The 22251-nt window shown below is 35.1% G+C and overlaps 4 protein-coding genes across 6 annotated transcripts in view; 3 read left to right on the top strand and 1 right to left on the bottom strand.

Annotated features, from left to right (window-relative positions):
• The window catches only part of LOC144419940 (MAM domain-containing glycosylphosphatidylinositol anchor protein 1-like), a 363818-nt gene extending 355493 nt beyond the window's left edge, over positions 1 to 8325 (top strand). The window contains exons 1-7 of one of the 3 annotated variants that reach the window (XM_078110196.1): positions 2624 to 2682; positions 3909 to 3967; positions 5952 to 6145; positions 6428 to 6576; positions 6947 to 7069; positions 7405 to 7640; positions 8151 to 8325. In XM_078110196.1, coding sequence (XP_077966322.1) covers positions 3959 to 3967; positions 5952 to 6145; positions 6428 to 6576; positions 6947 to 7069; positions 7405 to 7640; positions 8151 to 8264 — 825 coding nt within the window. In that variant the 5' untranslated portion in view covers positions 2624 to 2682; positions 3909 to 3958 and the 3' untranslated portion in view covers positions 8265 to 8325. Of the gene's footprint in view, positions 1 to 2623; positions 2683 to 3198; positions 3407 to 3908; positions 3968 to 5951; positions 6146 to 6427; positions 6577 to 6946; positions 7070 to 7404; positions 7641 to 8150 lie in introns of those variants that run through there. The other 2 variants (XM_078110194.1, XM_078110195.1) reach the window with 2 other exon arrangements.
• Positions 8326 to 9668: 1343 nt separating this feature from the next.
• On the top strand, positions 9669 to 12309 carry LOC120336827 (zinc finger matrin-type protein 2-like). The gene is made up of 3 exons (XM_039404601.2): positions 9669 to 9793; positions 10356 to 10534; positions 10930 to 12309. The coding sequence occupies exons 2-3, from the start codon at positions 10356 to 10358 to the stop codon at positions 11342 to 11344; spliced, it is 594 nt and encodes a 197-aa protein (XP_039260535.1). The 5' UTR covers positions 9669 to 9793; the 3' UTR covers positions 11345 to 12309.
• Positions 12310 to 12332: 23 nt separating this feature from the next.
• LOC120336814 (tRNA (adenine(37)-N6)-methyltransferase-like) lies at positions 12333 to 14195 on the top strand. The gene is made up of 2 exons (XM_039404588.2): positions 12333 to 13096; positions 13549 to 14195. The coding sequence occupies exons 1-2, from the start codon at positions 12333 to 12335 to the stop codon at positions 13667 to 13669; spliced, it is 885 nt and encodes a 294-aa protein (XP_039260522.1). The 3' UTR covers positions 13670 to 14195.
• Positions 14196 to 17403: 3208 nt separating this feature from the next.
• LOC120336822 (charged multivesicular body protein 2a-like) lies at positions 17404 to 20854 on the bottom strand. Its single transcript, XM_039404597.2, has 4 exons — positions 20642 to 20854; positions 20204 to 20359; positions 19032 to 19186; positions 17404 to 18226 (listed from the first exon to the last, which is right to left on the bottom strand). Exons 1-4 carry the CDS (start codon positions 20807 to 20809, stop codon positions 18016 to 18018), a joined length of 690 nt encoding a protein of 229 aa, XP_039260531.1. The 5' UTR covers positions 20810 to 20854; the 3' UTR covers positions 17404 to 18015.
• Positions 20855 to 22251: the final 1397 nt, after the last annotated feature.

Here is a 22251-nt window from a genome sequence, read left to right as displayed (position 1 = left end):
CCTACATATATATGGATCGCACAGGTGTACATTTTCACATGGACCTAGATTGAGTCTTTCTACAGTAAAAGCCTAACCAAATCATCGTTTCTTTATATAGAACCAGAATAAATGCCTAATCTTATACGGCTACCGGGTGCGAAGTCGATATAAATAACCAATTTGAACGTGCCCTACAGCCCACTGTCGATTTCGGCAATCCGCTTTATATTTTGTTAGATATGAGCATTTTTTCCCAAAAAATTTATTCGGGTAAAACGGACACATGGATGGGTAAAACGAACATTAAACAAAATTAATTGAACACACTACTGAACTATTTGAATGCGTATAAAACGCCTAAAAAAATCATAAATAAAAAGCCTCGAGCATGACAGTGGGGGTGAGCAATGATGTTCATATTACCCCATCAGACATGAAAACTTATAAATTATCCAGGCATGTACTTGCAACTGAACAAAAGCTTTAGTTGATCAACTGAATGTCCTTTACCATAAATAACATAAGGAAACTACCCTGATGAAACAGGGAAGTTATTTATATGAAAATTATTACTGGCTTTCCTCACATGTGAAAGCTTGAACGTTTCTTTCATAAACACCAGCACAAATGTCATGAAACCATCAGAGGCATTGCTGACATTGTATACTCCTCATCATCGTAAAAACTGCCTTCACAAAACCCACAAACATCACTATTTCTAACAAACAGCCTTGGCAGATTCTTTCCTGTTTATAATTCTTCCTACTTTGACCTTGCTCACATGAGGTTTATTCAAACTGCTGGCCTTTATTTTCTTGGACCCTGCTTTTGCTTTTTTTCTTAGATATAATATCAGAGTCCTCTTTATTTTCTAGAACTGCTAGTTCTTTCTTATATCCTTCACTGGTGAGTATTCTCATACAAGTTATGATCGCTTTCTCACGATCACGAGGTGGTTTTAGTCTAGGTGGGGCCTTCGGAAAGGGCAGAATCTCTTCAAATGAAGTGTCACTCGAATCCAATAAACTATCCTCTGGAGATGCTGGTGAACTACTCTGTTGTTCTGTAGAGATTTGCTGCCTAAACTTGGGACCTGATGTTTGCTGAATAGTTTTACTGCAACAAGGTGAATCATTGTCAGCTTGCTGCAAACCACATGCAACAAAATTATTACTTCTTGACGAGATAGTAATGGTGAGCGGTGGTTGGGAAGTGATGTTGCTAGGCTTTAATAAATCGAGGTTTACTAAAGTTTGACAGGGGTTGCGGTTTTCGTATATTTATCAAGTTTCCATATCGTTCCCGAAACCAGTCTTTTTCTGCCATTTTAACAGATTCTGAAAATTTATTAGAAATTTTGTTCACCATTGCAAATTCATAAGCCAACTTTGTGAATGTCTTTAACCGTTAATGGGAAGGGTCTCTTTTCAAATTCGAGTATATATTGCAAATGATCCTTTTTGTTCTGGCCCAAGGTAGAAGAACAACCAAGACTCCGTGATCCTGAAGCCTTCTTCAGCGTTCGATAAACATGACAGCCCTTGGAACCGAATATGTACTTGCTTCAGTCAGGAGTTTTCCTCCGCTTCGTACCATTTCAATTGCTTTTTTCATGTTTTTTCATCCATTAACATCTTTCACTACTTCTCTTCCATTTACGAAACATATTTCTCGAACAACAATTCAAAATCTGAGACAGTGTCCCATTTTGGGGTGGAATGGACACTAAAAATAAGAAAGCATATTGTTTTGTACTGTTAGACTGAAATGAAACAACTTATATCCCAAATGAACACCACTCAGATAGTGTATAAATCTGAACAATTTTTATTTTGTAGTTGCATAACCACAGAGCCTACGATAAAAAATCACTCCCCTAATTGTCATGGCGTCATGAGGTTTATTTCGAGCTCCCACAAGCAATCATCTGCGCAGTCGAACTATGCAAACGCCCTCAAAACCTCATGAGATAAAGAAAAAAGGCAAACAAATTGTTTATTAACCTATACTTGGTGTTTTGGTCCCACAATTGACGTAGAAACTCAATATGATAGTAAATACCCACTTTTTCGCCCCTCCAAAATCGACCTCTTCCGAAAATCGCAAACATGTTGACGAGATTTGCGGCAATGGCGACGTATTCGCTTCAGCGAAACTATGCTTAGTTGTATGTATTTATGTATGTTTATTCGTCTCGTAAAAGCAATATAAAAGAGTAAATAATTATAAATACTGAAGACGGGATGTATGCACAAGACCATATTGGCCTGAAACACAAATGTGCGGCATACATCCCTAACGTAACAAACGAGCTGTGAAACCGCGGCCGTAGCTCTTTTGGTGTCGCTGTAGGATCAAATCGAAAAAAGGTGTTCGCATTACCCCGCCTGTCCGTTATCCCCCGACCTACTACTATATTGTTAAAGGTATGTTTTACCAAGACTCGTATGCCTAGTTGCTGTTTTTCTGCGCTTTATTAAAATATCAGATTTCAGATCAAGTATGTTCAAGTATTCCTTAATGTACAGTAGATGTGTATATATTATAATTTTTTAATATTAGGTAATGCTTTTGTATTTTGCCCTCTGGCAATAATGAATTTCCAGCCTGTAAAGCATCAGATATAATGTTTAGAATCAGAGGTTGGTGTACGTTACCTTGTATAAAGTGAATTATCGCGGATTCTTTTTGAGCAACGAGGTGGGGTTAATTTTCAAACAAAATTGATATTTTTGTTGTTCTTACTGAATGGATAAGTAGTTAGTTTTAATGTTGGATGAATGAATGAATATTTCGCCCAACCGCCCCTACTATATGACTAAACGAGGCCGATCAATTCGCTGTACAATACTTGAATCATACATTTTCGGTAGGTACTCCTGTAATATGTGAACCAAGATGGCGGACACCGGAACGTAGTATTCGTACCAGATTAGTGTTAGGCCATAATTTCAGGCACAAATACTACGAGAGTCGCTTGACTAGTCACCGAACTTGGAATAGAACTAAAATAAAGAAAATTGGAATAAAAATATGGCATGGCCCTAATCTGGTACACATATTGCGTTCCGGTGCCCGCTATCTTGGTTCAGGAGTACCCATTTTTTTTTCTTTCTAATGTCGACAACCGTTTATGGAACGAAGTGCAGATTGAAGACAATTATATAGATTTAGGCGTCGTTCTTGTAACGCCTATTAAAATGTTTCTTTGTTCTCAATTAGTCCAGTAAGATGACAATAGTAATAAAACTTCTACTTCTGCTGTACGTGTGTATGGCGCACGGATACATGTGGGGACCAGAAGACACTGCGTGTGATTTCATGAAGCCGCTTTTACCCCCTTTTGCCAAGGAACTTGCAAATCTTCGATATTATCGAATTGTTGTGAATAAATATAGATTCTTACCAGGAGAAAAACTTTACAGTCAGTATTAGTGTTTAATATTCAAAAATAACTCGCTTTTTTAATGCGTATAATGCAACCTCTGCAAACCGACACGGTACCACATATTTTAATCCTTGAACTCTTTTTAAATTCAAATACTTCATTATTAATATTATTGTGATGTAGACGTGGGGCCGTAAATAAGGTGGAGAAGTATGGCAAAATCGCTTTAAAATTTCTTTTTAATGTTTACAGTCTCTTTATCAACGTAATTGTTGAAAGAGAGTACAACAGTCCGAAAGTTTATTACTATCGTGTATTTTGTTTGTTAAGTTTGGCCCAAGCCTGATTTAATTGGGCTTGCGTTTTTGTGTGCGTGTTGGTGGGCAGGCACATGATATACTTCATGTTTTAAACTTTTTGTAGGTTTTGCTTGCCCTCCAGAATTCTCCATTTTTAATTTAGGTTTGTTATGGAGTTTTCGAAATAAACTATCTATCTATCTATCTATCAATCTAGATAACAGTTTGTTTTTCTATAGTTCGGATCCAAGGAAAAACTGGCGATGACAGATATACATACCAGGGGGCAATGCTAACGGTGAGGCTTTAAATATTTATTTTAAGAATAGTAGGGTGATAGAATAGAAACATTAGTTTCATTGATAACTCAACAGCCAAGTAAAATTTTGACAAAACCTGCGATAAATATTTATAGCCTGATTTCTAGCTGATAAATTTTGATATTGAACGGTTCTTAGTAACAATAAATTTCTTTATGAATTTTCATGTGTGCGAAATATCTGATATCAAAAGAGGTTGAGTATTGTTCATAGTGATATCAAAATGACCTTTAAAATATATATGTATAAGTCAGGGGTGTGTATACTGCGGCCCGCGGACCAAATGCGGCCCGTGGAGAAGTGCCAATTTTAAATAGTGTGTTCGCGAGTTTTTAGTTTAGTTAATCTGGTATGTGCGAGCAATTCTAATCTCTTTGCGGCGCAAAGCCAATACCAGTACTTGACTGCTACTGTCATATTAGCAAAATCCTGTTCCAAAAAAAAATGTTATAAAAACATGTTTCTTACTGTATTTGTTTAAAGTCGGTGTGATAATAAACTATGCATTTTAACTCAACATTTCTGCTAGAACCCCTAACAATGCCATAAGATCAATAAAAAAGTTGTGCTTGCAACTACAGTATGAACTCTATCTACAAAATGTATTCGTTTCGTAAATTCCTTCGTAGGTAGAAAACTCCGTAAGTAGGGACACATTTTACCTGTAAATGCCCTAATCCGGTCTAAGCCCCTACAAAACGGACATAATATTTGCTTAAATTATAATATTGGTTAAAACCCGCAACAAATACATGTTAGAATTAAATTACGGCATAATAAATAAAGAAGGTACATATGGAAAAAAGAAAGAACAGAGAAACACCGAAGAACAACTACGAACGATATGTTTGTTTATCTTTGGCGTTGGGTAGACTAGACTAAGCTAAACGAAGACCGCAGACAGCTGACCGCTAAGAGAGAACGTAATTTTCGATAATGAGCACACACACATGCAATTCAAATTTGTTTATTGTATCATCGTCTTCTCACTAAATTTCGATATGCCCGCGGGGAGAAACGGGTCAATAGTTGTAAAGATATTGTAATTGTAAGATAAACAAATATCACTGCACATATTTTTAAGTTTTCGGTTTTCGGCCTTTCGTATGTAGAAAATCTTACGATAACCGAAGCAATATATTTATACAATAAGAAGTTTCGTAACTTGGATTTTTCGTATCCAGAGCCTTTCGTAGCTAGAGTTTCTAGGTGCGGCCCGCGGCTTCACCTAGTTACTTGTACCTGGCTCTCCTGTAATAAAGGTTGCACACCCCTGGTATAAGTGTATAATCAGTTTCTAAATTGATACAGTTTCTGTATATGCATGGTTTAATGTTGATTTTTTGTCTGCGGTAATAAAGACGGTAAATATTTTTAGCTTGATTTCTAGTTGATAACTTTTGATATAGAACAGTTCTTAGTAATAATAAATTTGTTTATAAATTTTCATGTTTGCGGAATATCTGATATCACAACAGGTCGAGTACTACTGATAGTGTATAGCCAGTTTCTAAATGAGTAGGCTACAGTTTCTGTATGCACGGTTTAATGTTGATTTTTCGTAAAACTTGCATAGTTTTTGCAATACAAATTTAATATGTGTCTGTTCAAGGAACAGTATACCAAATTTGAAAAAATAAAAGAAAAAATTCATATTGTATAAAAAAAAAAATATATATATATATATACATTGAACAAACATGGCAGGTACTGATGAAATTGACACCGAATCTGTTTAATTATTTTATTACTTATGAAATTGTATTGGTGCCTCTGATGACACCCCAAAGGTTTATCATGGCATCCCAGCCATACACAGAAAGCCTCTTTTATTTATAAATCTATGCATATTTTGTGCCTTGCTCTCTTTTATCTAACGCGCGTTAATATTCAAAACAAAAAACCTTTACTGTTCGTCACGAGTAATCTACCAGTTGTTGGGAACTTATTTGCTTGTTGCAGGTAAAAAACGGCGGGAAGTCAGTTGGTGAATGGGGTGAATTCCATGTTAATAAGTACAGTCGGATTTCATGCGGAGGAGTAAAGAACACTGCTGTCGTGGAAGCAAATGACTGGGAAAAGAGAGTCGAAGATGATGTTTTTGTGTGGACTGCACCCAGTCAATGTGATTTTTCTGCACAGTTTTATATACCTACGTAAGGAATATTTCATAGTCTTTGTTTTTACATACTGCAATTGAACACATATACGGTAATAATTTAAGATACCATAACCGTATTTTAATAATACATCTCATGAATAGTTGGGTCTCCAGCCAAAAGCAATTTTTATATGATGATCGTTTTATTAACTTTTACCATAGTTATCGGTAGATGCTATGTGATCTTGTAAAAAACGAACGTATTTTTTAATATCATTACTCTATATTCTAAGCAAACGTGCTGTTGATATATTTTATGTTTTTAATGCTTCTGCAGGGTTCGAGTGATTAAAAACGACAACGAATACTCGCCTAAAATGGTAACGCGTCTGGAATGTATTCAAGACACAAACGACCCACATGCGATGCCGGAAATGTATTCAGGAGATGCATGCACCAACAATCACACTAAGATTCCTACAAGCAGTAGGAATTATTTTCATATAAAGAATATTTTGATATATATAGAATTATTTGATTGTTCGTGTCATAAGAGACCACTGCGACTTTAGAAAAGAGCGAAAGACTATGTCGTGACAGTGAGATAAATTGGGAGATATCTAAATATTAAGCAGAATTAAAGACCTAATACACCGGTAAATAAACTATACCTGGACTGTGCAGACCAGTTCCGTATTATCGGATTTTCTCTCCCTAGCTTTAATACGAGTAAAAGCCTATTCAATCACAAACATTTTATTGATCATGCAATATTAATAAAAAAAATTATATTTAGGAACAAAATTTGTTTCCGAGAAAAAATATTCATATTTTTAATTTATTTTTAAATTAACAGATACTGGGTTTGAAACAGATTTTGGGGGATGGTGGAATGAACCAACAGCGGCATTGAGATGGACAAGACAATCGGGACCAAGCCCGTCCCCTCAAACTGGTCCAATGCAGGCTATTGAAGGAAGTGAGTGTTTACGACCATCTTCACGATTTTATAAAACGAATTGAGTCATTTGTGAGAAAACCTACATTTATATCGATCGCACAGGTGTACATTTTCACATGGACCTAGATTGACACTTTCTACAGTAAAAGCCTAACCAAATCATCGTTTCTTTATATAGAACCAGAATAAATGCCTAATCTTATACGGCTACCGGGTGCGAAGTAGATATAAATCGAGATTATAATTTTTATCCCGGTAGGCCGATTCGATAACATTACGCTGTTGTAATCATAATATAGGGATCATCACATAGGGATATTTCAAAGCATCAACGACGAATTATATTTCTTCAGAATGGTACATTCATGCTGAAGGAAGCTATCCAGCTAGACCAGGAGAGCAAGCAATATTAAACAATCCACCTGGACTAGAAGGTTGTGCTTGCGTCAGAATAGAATGCCATATGTTCGGTGGACCAGGATTAAGATTCGACTTCAAAATCAACGGTGATATTTCCTTCAGTCATGTCGTGTCTCTGGATGAGTGGATCCGTGCTTATTCGACTGTAAATGTTCCTGGTGGTGCCTTGGTGAGCGTTTTGTGTTCATTTTATGTTTGCTATCACAAAAAAGACCTGGACAAACGAATTGATTGCAATAAAAATCTGTTCCATGGAAAAATCGCTTCCGCCTGGTTGTTCGGCATCAGCAGTCCCATGTCGTCAATTTGGTACAACCCGAGTTATTTACTACTGAATCAGTCAAATTTTGAACAAGTTCAATTCATCTGAAGTTATCGATATAGGCTCAAAATCTACACAATAAAAATTGATTTTGTGAATCAGTTGGAAATCCACATTATTTAATATTCTGATCCCAAAGTTATATTATAAATACCAAACAACAAAATAGCATTCTCTATATCGGTAATGTGTGTGATCTGTTAATGAGTAGAAAGCATCTTTTGATGTTTCTTCGTCAATTTCAAACTCAAACCTCAAATAACAATTTTTTTTTTAACTGTGATCCAACTCGTTATTTGTGAGCTAATATCTTATAAACACGTACAGATCAGGTTGTTAACATTCAACTTTTCATAGGTCCAACTTGTCATGACAAGAGGAGATGATTTTCGAGGTGATCTCGCAATTGATGACATCACAATAGAGCCTGGAATGTGTGCCGAGGACGTTCGTCTCAATAAAGTGCTTTGAATCATTTGAATGCATCACGTGAATTTGCGATGGAAAAATGTATTAAATTTAAGCACAAGAACATTTTGTTGTATTAGTAGTATTTATTGTTGTTGAACAGACACAGCAAACTTTTCCATAATTTGTAAGCAAGTCAAACCTAAATGTAGTTGCTAATGTGATATAGTCAGTATTTCCATGAGAGTAATATTACAAATATTTACTACCCTCTGGTTTCAGTGCGTAGTCCTCGCAATGCCATTCGTAGGATAGAGATAAACGCTGTGAGTAACTAGTATAAATCTTAATAAATTTAGGCAATATAATGTATGGACGCTCATTGTACACAAAACTTCCCTTGTTGTGAAATGAGGATCCAATACGACAGTGTTCATAATTTTCAGATTGCCATTATATCTTCAGTATTTTATCTTGTTATTTATGAGTGGCCTACACTACCTCTGTTGGACCGAATTAAATATTTTCTATAATCTATAGCAAGCTTTGGGGAAAAGCACGTCGGAAAGTCCGATCAATATTATATGGCGATTTGCGGGCACGCCATAACGAAGAACGCAGCGCTCTCATAGCGCAAAATTACCAACAATCTTCGCCGAGTTACTGTCAGAGAAGGCCGCCGCCAAAGCAGGGTTGCCAGATCCCAGTGATGAAAAAAAGCCAAATTAAGACGAAAAAGGCCAACAATTTTACTAAGTAGGCTACAAAAGCCCCATGATTTGATGCTACCATGGCGATTTCCACTTCAGCGAGATGACGGGTTTAAAAGTAAAAATGATGAATTGAATGACAGCACCAGAATGTACATTCGACATAATACAGTTAAGCTGACATCCATATGTAAAAGTTAATAAAAAATCAAAAAAAAAATAAATATTAATCGGACAGCATTATTCAACAATTCAATATATACACAGAGTGCCGATTCAGTATGTGATATACCTTAAAACATTCTCCCTAAACATTTTGAAACCATCAGTTTTATTAAAAAAAATTATCGAACCACGTGCCGCTTACAGGTGTACTGATAGCTTATTTTAGCCAAAGTGACTATGTCACTTTGTACCTAACCATTGCAAAATTGTCGGTGCTCATTTTAACAGTGGTTTCGCGATTTGGCGCCTGTAAAGTGGGAACAATATGTTCTTTGAAAGTGCTAGTAAAGAATTTTAGCCTAGTCTATCACAGCTATTTCTACACTAATTTTTGATTACTGCAACTAAACTGAAACTCCTAAGAAGACAACGTGATCCTTGAATTATTTAATATATATTTAAATATCCGAAACACAACTGGAAACTAACAAATAGATTTCAAAAAACGCGAAAACGAGGTAATGTTCACCACGCCTGAAAATCTATCTGAAAGACAAAGTGTCTGAGCTGATGCGAAAATGGGCATTGTTACGTCCCTTTTTGCATCTTGCTGATTGGCTTATGTCACGAAGTAAACAAATAAGTCGATGCTCGGGAAAACACCTGCTGAGTCTTCTGTGGGCCAGAACTGCGAAATTGCTCTGAAACCATTGTAAAGTAAGGGATCCTAAATTTACCTTATTACGTCAAACGTCACTCTGAGGTTAACCGGTTACGGTATGTTAGTCGTTGCCGGTTACTGGTGTGTTTCACTGAAATTCTACTGTCTATATATTTGCCCATATGCTGGTACCGTATAATGTTAGGTTTCCTTCATGCACGACGTGAATAAAATATCTGAATCCTAGGAGATCCTCCGCTCTGTAGGATTAGTTTTTTTTTTAGTACAAAAACGTCATAAAAAATCATGTCGGGTATCTGATTACTGGAGTACCGTATGGGGTTAGTTAGCCATTCTGTGCCGTCAGACCGTACCGGTACGGTCAGACGTAAATGTCGAAATGGCAGGTAAAAAGTCTGCATTTAAAAAGTAAACATACATTTCTGTACTGCAGTGACTACAAACATCAGTAGTTCAGTGAACGTTCAGTAGTTTATAGTAGTAGACTACCATATGTATTTTAATATAGTCTAACTGAATCTGTGAGTGGTTCACAGAAACAGAGTTACCTTCTAAATTATACTGTTATGGTATCTATAGTTATAGGAAATATTATAGATGGAGGCTACATCATCTGATTATGAAGACCACAGGAAGAAATGGGACAGAGATGAATATGAAAAACTTGCACTGGAACGACTGAATGAAGAGAATGAAAAGTCTGAGGAATTTAAAGATAAACCTGTGAAAAGAGATTTGTTAAAAGCAAGAGATTATAAAGTTGATTTAGATTCCAAGTAAGGCTTTTAAAAATCCAGATTTCTTGTTATTCGATATGTACAACTCTCAGTTCCAATGCGAACATTTATATGATTTTTGTGCTTTTTGTTTTTTATGCTGAAGACTTCTGTAATGACTCAATTTTATAATTAATGGCATAAATATAAATAGAGCATATCAACATATATGTTAATAGGGATATCGTACCAGTTTCAGACTCAATTGCTCACATTTTACTGCAACTCAAAATGAAATCATTACTTTTGTCACTTGTTAGTGGTTACAATGCTGCAATGTATCGGTACTATCTTGCATATGATTGAGTGACTCTTAATTCTTTGATAATTTTGTCTATAACTGCGTTTGAAAAGTAAAGAACTCATTGGTATTCATTTTTGTAATTCTAATGCAGACTCAACAAATCTGTCGTAATCAGTAAAACAACAGCAGCTGCAGATTGCGGAGGATATTATTGCAATGTATGTGATTGTGTTGTTAAGGACTCAATAAACTTTCTGGATCATATTAATGGTAAAAAACATCAACGAAATATGGGAATGTCAATGAAAGTTGAACGTTCCACGTTATCCCAAGTGCAAAAAAGATTTGAAATGAACAAGAAAAAAATGGAAGAAAAGAAGAAGCAATATGATTTTGATCAAAGAATGAAGGAACTAAAGGAAGAAGAGGAAAAAATGAAAGCTTATAAGAAAGAAAAGAAAAAGAGAAAACGAAAAGCACAGGAAGAATTGGAAGTGTCGAATGATGACTCTGACATTGCTGCCATGATGGGTTTTGGAGGATTTGGTGGTGGCAAGAAACGATGACAGCTGGCTTGCACAGTATTTTGTGGTATTTTCAAGTACACAATTCCAGATATTGTGGTATAAAATTTTACAGATTACTTTTTTATTCTCAAATATTCCTTTGATCAGAAGTGCTGGCATTTTTAGGTATTGTTTTTTTTTTCGAAAGCATTGTACAAGCATCACAAATTTTCAGTTTCAACATTTCCTTTCCAGTTTATTATACTATACACTGGGTCAGAAGTCATATGGAGGTATAGTATTTTTTAATTCGTATGACCTATAACATTTTTATCCTAATGGAAAGGAAATGTTTCAAATTTGTGTGTTAGTTCGATTTGACAAAGCCCCAAGTAGAACGCTTCAGTGGCTCATGATAGATAAATATGGAATAATTTAAGTTTATGAATATTCAAACTATTGTATCACTGTTGTGGATGTAAATAATCTTAGCTCTTTTTTTTGGAATTGACAATGGAAATATACCCGAGTATTCTGATGAAACAGTCTTTACCAAGTAACACTTTTTTACAAATTCTGATGTTTTTAATTTATTGTCAGTGGGTTAAATATGTATTCTATTATGTTTTTCAATATTTGGTTGAGAACAATCTGTTCAAAAACTGTGATTGAATATTTTGGTGTTGTATCTAATATCTACATGATATTGCTGATATAGGATCATTTTGCACATACTGATAGTTGAAATTTACCATATTTTTATTGAATATCCTGAATGTAGATATAAATGCATCAAGATTATATCTTGTGAAACTTGATTTCAGTGTGCAACAAAAGCTTGATTCATGTCAGTCAAATTTATTATGTTACAGTATGTTTGATATCAGAAATGATAAGAATGTGTAAAATTTGCCATTTAATTTACTGATAGGATTATAAAATATCATACTGTCTGTCACAAACATCCATTTCCCAATCAGTGAAACTCATCCTTCAGTAATTGTTTTTAAATCTTATCATATTAGGTTATTATAATATTCATCTAAATATGGAAACCGTTTCTTTAAACCCAATATGCTGTATGAGAACCTGTTTTAAAACTAAAAATGGTACACCAAGACAGCCTTCTATATCTTCTAGCACGAGGGGCCAGCTTACAATCGATAAATCTATTTTTACTAATCCTGAACATAGTCTTGACGGATTAGAGGAATTTGCCTATGTATGGGTGCTTTTTTCTTTTCATTTGAATCAAAACAAGGGCGTTAAAGCGAAAGTGAGACCGCCAAGACTTGATGGTGCCAAACGTGGTGTGTTTGCTACAAGAAGTCCACACAGGCCAAACCCAATAGGGTTGACACTAGCAAAGCTTGAAAAGGTAAATGGTTCTACATTGACTTTATCAGGGTTGGACATTGTAGATGGAACACCAATATTGGACATTAAGCCTTACATAAAACAATACGACTTTCCATCTGAAACTGACAGTGAAACTGAGTCTGATAATAGTAATGTTGAAACTTGTGTGAAGTCTGACCAAGCAACAAGAAAGCGGGATAACACTGAAAAAGTGGAGAGCTCCGAATCCAATGAACCAAGTTCGATGAAAAGTACACTACCTGATCTTATCGTTGTATTCACATGCAGAGCAGAGGCTGACCTTTCGATATATAGCAAAGGAAATAAACTTGATGTAACTTCTGAATATAGGTTGGAGCATATTAGCAATGCAGAAGATCTGAGATCGTCAATAGAGGATATTTTGAAAGCAGATCCCAGATCAACCTATCGCAGAAATAAGTGCTGTGATAGGTGAGATGATTGCTATTCTAAATAAAATTTCCTAATCAATCGAACCTTTGGGTTGATAGGTCTTTTTATGTGCTGAATTTGAGCACAAATTATATCATTCAACCAATTCCAGCAATTCGATTTACATTGATATGTTGCCACACTCAACCTATCATCTGTGTGGTGTCACATTTACCTTAAAATAGACATTCTGCTGTGAAAAATCATAAATGAATGGCGGTTTGAATGCATGCCCACTACATTTTTTTATTTGATGTACAATGATTTTAGCTTCTTGCAAATCAAATTATATTTTTGTTATTCAATATCATGTTACAAACTTAGTTCCAATCAGATGGTTTTTATTACAAGTTTAAAAACAATATCCTTACCCAAACTTTGCAACATATATTTTTTATTGATCTAGAGTTACAATGTATTGAAAATCATGTGAAATATGTTTTATTTTCCAGATTATATTATTTTCTGATTGATAACTGTCATGTGACTGCTTGGTTCGACTACTCTACATTTCCAAACACTGCTGAAGTATTGCGGGTGAAACCAGAGAGTAAGATCGTGTCAAGTTCATAGAACAACATTGTTACAAAAAATATACAACAGAAAACTATTCATGTATGAAGTACATTTCGATGTCGATCTGTACAATGTAAGATCTTCCACCCTACTGTGTATGTAATTCAAGAGTCCAACTATCACAAATGCATTTCTGTGGAGCTTCCGTCTGGCCAAAGTCAGGCCTCCTCTCCATTGTCATGCAAAATATATCAAATATGTTTTAAATCGGGGCTTGTCAAACTGGAGCTCCCGAGCCCTCTGTGTGGGTCGCGAGAACGCGCAACGGGGTTAGCGGTAAAATCTTCTTCGACACTGACTTGGAAGAATTGGAACCAGTACTGAGACTCGCCATTACTGAAATAGAGCCGATATGCGCTCTTTTGTGCGAGAATATGCAAGCTCATTGGGATTGTGGCTTTTGTTATTTTCTGTATTAACAGATTTTAAATACTCAAGGCCGCGAAAAAATTCGAGTGCGTTTCGATGATAGAAGTTTTAATAACACTGTTCTGAATAATCAATCAAAATTAGTGTATAACAATCTGTTGATTACATAAAAGCCACCTCATGGTGCTAGACAAAAGCCCAATCAGATCACTGTCAAGCGGAGAGGAAAAGAATCGCATTATATATAGAAAAATAAATTGCATTTCAGTTATGGAATTAGGCCTGCGGTGGGTTTCATAAGTGTTATCCTGATCGGGATTGCGTTCAATTATTAAAACTGTGCTCTTATCGCTTCACTCAGTGAGTGATAGTTAAATAAGTCTGTGTTTAGTGACCATTCGTTAGCGAGTGAGAGAGAGATTTTATTTTTTTTGTCAACCAAAATAAAATAACAGTCACCGCAATAATGACGACCTGGTGCAGTGCAACGATACGTCGTGCAAAAGCGGCTATCCAGACGCATTTCTCACAATTTCTTCGGCCTGAAAAAAACTAAGTTAAGTTTCTCTTCTAACTTCCTATTATTCCATGTTCTCAAGTCCTTGAATACCTATATGAATAATATGCGGATACTTTTGTTGTTTCAGTAAAATTTTATTGTTGGTTTTCAAACACATCAATTTAGACTTTCTTAGAATTATCAACCGTCATAACTTTTTTTCACGGGATATAATTGGGTTGGGCTAAATAGCCCCAAGCCATTTCCTAAAGACTAAGGTTTCACATTTGATTGGGACATTTTCATGCATTGGTAATTAGTATAAAAGCTATCCTATATTCACTGAGTAATACCCCTAATTCACCTCCTCACTCAAAACCTAGGCGCGCAGCCAGGATTTTTAAAAGGGGAGAGGGTTTAAAACCGGAAATTCCCATTCCCTTATGAAACAGTCGCCGCGATTACGCGCTCGTTAAAATAGACCTCTTTTTTTTACCGATTTTTCTGTCACGTAAAATATTCAATTCATCACAGCTACGATAATCTAAAATTTCCTTCTATATTAATTAAATTGTGTACAACGTAACTCGTGGTTTCGTCTTCTTTTGTCAAAATAAAAACATTACAACTCTGAAATACCACGTCAATCTGTTGCCATAGAAATATGAGATGAACTGCCTTAGTGTATTTAGTTTTGATACTTATTTTTGCGATCTTGCGAATTCGTTATCGCCGTTAGAAAAGATCTGATATAAAATCACGTAGAGTACAATTTAATTTAGTACACAGAAAGAGCGAGAGTTAATTCCATCTTGTCAAACCAAGAAAACAATAAATGCATACATATATATATAAATATCAAATAAAAAGATGTTTTCGGTACATGACTGGGAGGCAACGATACGACCTTTGAAAGTCTTCAGGGTCAGTTGTCATTCAATTAAATGAGCATAAAAATAACAGGTTCGGTGTCTATATATCAATACCTCTCATGTTTGTTTACAATATTTACATGTTTATTTTATTTTCGAAGCGAAAGTATGGTATACGCTCTTTCAACTAACCGAATTTGACACATATTATATTGAATTTCGAAAATATAAAAATACAATTAAATACATATTAAGTATATTAGTGAAATCCCCGTGGAACGACTTTTTCTACGAATAATGATGATTTTTGAATATTCAAAAATATTTGCTTTATTGATTTAATTGTTTGCAATTTGACCTGTGGTTGCGTACTTGCGTTGGCAAAATAAAAGCACTACTACCCTAAAATACCGCGGCAATACACGGACATAAAAATGTGTGGTAAATTACCCCATTATATCTTCCTTTGATAGATATTTTTGCAATCTGGACAAATCTGAGCTGTATACTTACAACACTGACTCCGCTCTATCGCAATGCTGCCTCTCAAAATTATTGTCAAGGTAAAACAGTTTTTGATAAAGTTTACAAAGCTTATTTATAGATAGGTGTAGTTAGTGACATATAATGTGATGCACTTAAACAGCCGAAGTTTTGTTAATTTCTTAAATACCAAACACCATTTACATAATAATTTTTGCATTTCACTATTATTGCAATTTACTATATTTATAACAAAAAATTATAAATGTTTATGTACGACTATCCAAATCATTTTTGAACAAAGTTTTGATAAAGAAAGAGTAATACATAAACTAAAAATGACTTCGAAATAAAATTTACAATACCACAGAATAAACTCAATGTTTTTATATTACATATGTCGTGACCGGTATGTTAGTCGTTGGTCGTGACGTTCGGCATCTCTTGTGTGCCACCAGCTTATTAATATCAGGCCGAAATGAATTTACAGTACCAACTCTAATTAACGAGGTCACATGATCATCGGTTAATCTGGATTGTTAAGAATGTTTGATTAATTCAGTAATGCAAAAAGATTACGTTCATAATTTCATGTATAGATCAGTAAACAAACAAATGCGTGACTTTTCGGTTTTCTTTTAATTCCTGAAGTGTTTTTTTCAAGTATTCTTTTGCTAGCTTGAGGTGTATCCATAATTGGGTCAAATTAAAAACAAAAAAGCGTTATTAAGCGTTCGAGGACCGCATTAGAAGTTCTCTGGGGCCGCATGCGGCCCGCGAGTTTGACACCCCTGGCCTAAATAACACCTTACGCTGACGAAACCAATCGGCGATTTTAGCCTGGATTGGCCACTGCCTAAACTTATCCCTATTTTTCCACTTAATTAATGTCATTTACTTCTGGCCTCGAACATAATTCAACAAATGACATGCTCAGAGCCAACATTTTCAGCGTTATGGACCATTTTTCATAATGTTTCTCGCATGCCGAAATCGCACTGAATTTGTCGGATGGTGTTAACATATTTATCCCGGTAAGGGAAAGCCGATAATACGACTTATTACATGACGAACCACAGCGGTCGTCCGGTCAGGGAATAGTTATCCTATCCTATCGACAGCGAAAAGTCCAGCTCGCTCATAATTACCCCCATCAATATGCGATGACAAGCATGTCCTGACGCTCAGAACGGTGCGCCAATCGTCAGTATAACAATTTCATTGTTATTTCGCTTTTATTTTATTATACCTTCAAGGCACACGAATGAATTATCTTTTTGTAGGCAAGATACCACTATACCAGCTCAAACGCTTGCTCATTTGGAAAACCAAGGTTTTGGCCGCCAACGCCATTACAACAAACTGTGGGTCTAGTCGGATTAACGTAAAGTCCTCTATGTCAAACGTATTTACTGACATCTTAATAACATGGTCGATGTATAGCTATTTTGAAAGCCTATTGATGCAACTAATACTGTTGCAGTCTGGAACTGATCCAAAAGTCTTGATTCTATACTACTATTTAAAAAACGGTTTATTCACAAGTGCATTCAATTACAATATAATCCTTTAGTAAAGATGAAATAAAAGTGACACATATACACTACCAACTCAATTCTTGAAAAATACAGTACATCCTTGGGTTTGTACCGCAACAATTAAATTTACCGGAAGAAAGCCAACAAAAAACAGACAGACAAGTCCACCAAGCAGTTATTATGACCTTTACGTCTTTTGAATGGCATATCCATGTAAAAAGGCATTACAGCTACCACAACCCTGTATGGTTAAGGCTTAATAGTAGTATTTGAAGAAGAGATGTATTGCAAAATATAGGGAGTTTGAAATGAAACATATTTCAGAACATTCAGGCAGTTTAGAGATATCATATGCCTACCTCAAAATGACAGAAAGCTCTATTCCAGACAGATTAGCGAGTGAAAGAGATTATGTACATGTTCGCTAACTGTTTGAAAACATCTCATCAATTCCTTACAATTTGCAGTCTGCCCGAATGAACAACAGCCACTCTACACCTCTATAGAACAGCAATTTGTCTTGTTCAAAGATGGCAATTTTACAAATCCAGATAAGTTTGTAAATAGTGAAAAAGTCTGCAATCAGTCTCTTTTAAGATTATTTAATCTTGCTTCCAAATCTGCATCCACGTCATCAGCTTGGCTGTTGGAAGGCCCTCCCGCACTTACAGCAGTTGGTTTGTTTTGTTCAGCTTTAGGCATCACAAGCGCTCCATCTGCTGATGGCAACCCTGTGAGTTCATCTGCAAGCTGCAAGCCCAACTCATCCAAGACTTGCGCCACAATTTGATCACTGAAAGCAAAAAATCATTTTATCCTAAACTCAACATTTGAATATGCTTTTCAATTGCGGGGAATGCCATATTTACGCCTGTTGCTCATATCAATTCACAATTGTTATAACATGGTACAACGTAATACTGTCGTACTTGACTCTTGAGTTAAAAAAAATTCTCAGAGCTGAAGCTATTTAAGAGGGGATAAGTTTCATACTAAAACAAATAAAGCATGCAGCTATTTCTCAGCGAATTAAAAATTTATATTGAGCTTGATTTTGCTTAAAATCACCGATGATAAAAAATGGAATAATTGTACTAAACTATTGTATAGAATTTCATACTAGGACATGGTCACATTCATAACAGATTTAAAATAATAATTTTGAATGATTGCTTTTGCTAAATCCTGACTTTGAAGTTTCAGTACAGTTCCATTTGAAATAGTAGTTATATGATTAATTGACGCTCCAGAAGTTCGTGTACCAATAAGAAGGTAACTAATTTTATTCACCTACTTTACATCAAGTTGTGTAAAGAGACAGAAGCCTATGGATAGGGGGTATATTCACTTGACTAACACAGACAGTCCCCAAACTCGTAATAGAACTAAAAAAAGGAAAATCGGAATAAAATTATGGCCTAACCCTAACCTGGTACACATACTACGGGAGTACCGATTAATCTGTATAAACAATTTTGTCACTTTATGAAATGTATTAACCACATAATATAGGCAACTATGCACCGATTAATCTGTATAAACAATTTTGTCACTTTATGAAATGTATTAACCACATAATATAGGCAACTATGCAATACCTTTCTTCATCATCATCAGCATCCCCCATTGCATCATCGATTGCATCTTCCATCATTTCTCCCTTCATGTCCATCATTTCACTTTGCTTTTCAAATTCTTGCATTATTTTTTGCATTTGTGGTAATTTCATCTGTTTGTTCATTCTCATCATTGCCTGTCAAAATATTCAATAATAAAGTACACCAATTCGAAGCAACATGTTTCCATATAAAGGTGCTTTGTCTTATCAGGGGTAAAAATTATTTAGCTTGATTAATTTGCAATCTTAAATTAGAAGCAACCATCTTCTGCAATATAACCATGTCAGGTTCAATATGAACAAAGAATATCACAGATTTTCAAACAACTTAAAAAAAGGCTTTTTAGCACCAAATCAGAAGTTCTCACGAGGTGTCTTTTCTCACATTTCCCGAGAAGCTAACATAATTTATGACAATTCCACCAGTCTTGGTTCAAATTTGTGCTATGTAACAATAATGGATGGATATTGTATAAATTAGAGGTTTTCGAACGAGGTCTCGCGACACCCTCGGGTTCCGTCAGTACAGTCCGGTTGTACCGCAAGTGTCTATACAGATGAGAGTCTATATTACTATATGTAACGTATATACTAGTATAATATTCAAATAGGTTTGGCAATTGGCACTATTATTAACTTGCTACAATTTGAATAACTTTGTTTTGCCAGTATTAGTTTTATGTTTATATTTATTTATAGCTTATACAATTCAGACAATAAAAGTCATTTGAACTATTACACAGGGGTTTCTCGAGCCTCTGAAATGTTTCCTTGGGGTTACGAATACGATTCACCAAAAAGGTTACAAACCACTGATGCAGTATCTTAAACTAGTAACAACTGAAACCTCATTCACAGTTAAAATATTTGCAACTTAATTTAAATGAGGAAGCACTGACCAATTGTGGTTTGTCGTATTGCCTAATTCCATAGCATCACGGCTTCTACCATTGAGAAACCATTTAAAATTACATTGTTTAATATTTATTTTCTTTGGCCAGTATGCCATACGATAGTTAACTTTAAGCAGTTTTTAAAACAAAAATACACCAACCACAGAATATACTTATATGAATATTAATTAGCTCAAGCGTTATTGCCACATAACCAGTTCATAATCTAATGAAATAAATGGTATGAATGAATTCTCACTTTTGTTACTCCTTTCATTGCATCCGCCATGGTGGACTGACTTTTGAGTGTTGTTAGTTTTAGGGAAACTGCCTGAATATTAGCCCGCATCATTATAAATTTTTTGACGTACCGTTTTGTCCTGACAAGATCTTTGGCCATGACTTTGACAGCGTCCTAAAAACATAAAAAATGAAATTTAGTACTACAATAAGATTTTCTCCGTGCAAGCTTGCTTAAAGTACATTCCTAATGTATCAGAGACAAGATTCATGATTGAAGACTTGCGTGACGACCAACAGACTAAGAACTACACATAAGTTATCTCTAAGATACATTATGTTAGTATGTTACTGAAATATACTTGTTCGATTGCAATTAGTAAGAGAGTAAAATTTTTAGCTTTTAGTTCCAACACTTCGACAGAATATATTCAATAAAAATATTAATCGTTCATACCATTTGCCCTTGTTTGGCCATTTTCTTAATGTCAGCAATAACTTTCTTTTCCTGTTGTTCCATTTTTGCCCTTTCCCTATCTAAATCTCTCATAGCCCGATTCAATAACCTTTGATTCTCTCGAAGCATCTCATTTACAGTTTTCTTCTTCCCAAATAACCACTCCATGGTGAAGTAAATGTTTGGCTTAATAAGAGTATATAATAAAGAATACTCTAATAAAAAATTTCAGGCCTGATTTAGTGAAGAAATGCTATATTGCTCACACAGAAATGCAGTTGAAAATATGTACCTTTTATGGCTCTCTTGAACAAAAAAGTTCCCGACCCCAGACCTAGTGGATTTGTGATACAACCATCATCTGTCAGTTAAGAACATAAAGGCCAACAAAAAAGTGAACAGGCAAAAATTCATAAATATCTGTCACGGCACTATTTTTGTGGCCAACCATCAATTGAAGACAGCGGAAAACAAACTTTACTTTACATAATTTCACCAATAAATGGCAATTAGAATGTTTCTTGAAATTACAATTATATGTATGTACTGATTTAAGATACCAATATGGTGTAGTGGAATATAGTGGGCTAATAGATACACCAATTATTTACTGACTGACAAAAGCAGGTTATACCATACAGCCATATATTGTGGTATAAAATACTTATCAAATCCACAATCTCAAAAGACAGAAAGAGGGAGTATAAGTCTCGCTGCGGGCATTTGATTTTTGTTTGTGGCAACAGTGGCATATTTGAGATATCGATATATATTTATTGAAATCAGATATGATTATGAATGATGATAATACAAGGTAATCATTTGGACCAGGGCTACTCAACTATTTTTACCGAAGGTCCGCATACAAGACTTTGAAAATATTTGGGTTCGAACTTTCGAGAGATTATATTTCGGCATCCTTAAACACGCAATTCCTCGGCCGACTAATGATTACAGGATTATTAGATAATCAAGATTGTTTGTTATGGCCTCATAATTTTTTTCATATATATTTCTAAATCTATAAAAGTGATTTTATAAAAGGAAAATTCAAAGGTGTGGCTAATGATTCAAAATAAAGAATTATGCGCGGTCCGAATCGAACACCTGAAAGGTCCGATTTGGGACCGCGGTCCGCCAGTTGAGTAGCCCTGTTTTATACAGACCATTGATTCTCAACCTTTTTTAGCGCACAAGCCAAATTTCAATCCTAAAATTTGTAAGGAGTCGCATACAAAACAATGCAAATTGAAATAGCAACAAAACTGCATTTAGGAAAATCACTACTGCACTATCAAAATTCAGGGCAAAACGTTCAAACTTGACCTTGACTTCCAATTCTGAAGTCTGAAAAACCCAGGCGCAATCATGATGGAGACTCGTCAGAAATATATATATATAATAATAGCTAGCTTTATATTTTCACAATGATATCTATTTCCATTTGTAGATAATTCTCTTTCCAATCACATTGAAACGCCATGATTATATTTATAAAGAGTGCAGGTTTTTTTTAAAGGTTCATCTGACAATTTGTCTATCCTCAGATCCTGCTTGCAAATACTGGAAACAAGAAAAGCAGTGTACTAAAACGTTGGCTAAACATTGTC

This window comes from Styela clava, chromosome 2 (assembly GCF_964204865.1).
Source record: "Styela clava chromosome 2, kaStyClav1.hap1.2, whole genome shotgun sequence".
NCBI classification, from domain to species: domain Eukaryota; kingdom Metazoa; phylum Chordata; class Ascidiacea; order Stolidobranchia; family Styelidae; genus Styela; species Styela clava.
Note: the sequence above shows the minus strand (reverse complement) of the source record. Positions and strands in the feature narration are given on the sequence as shown.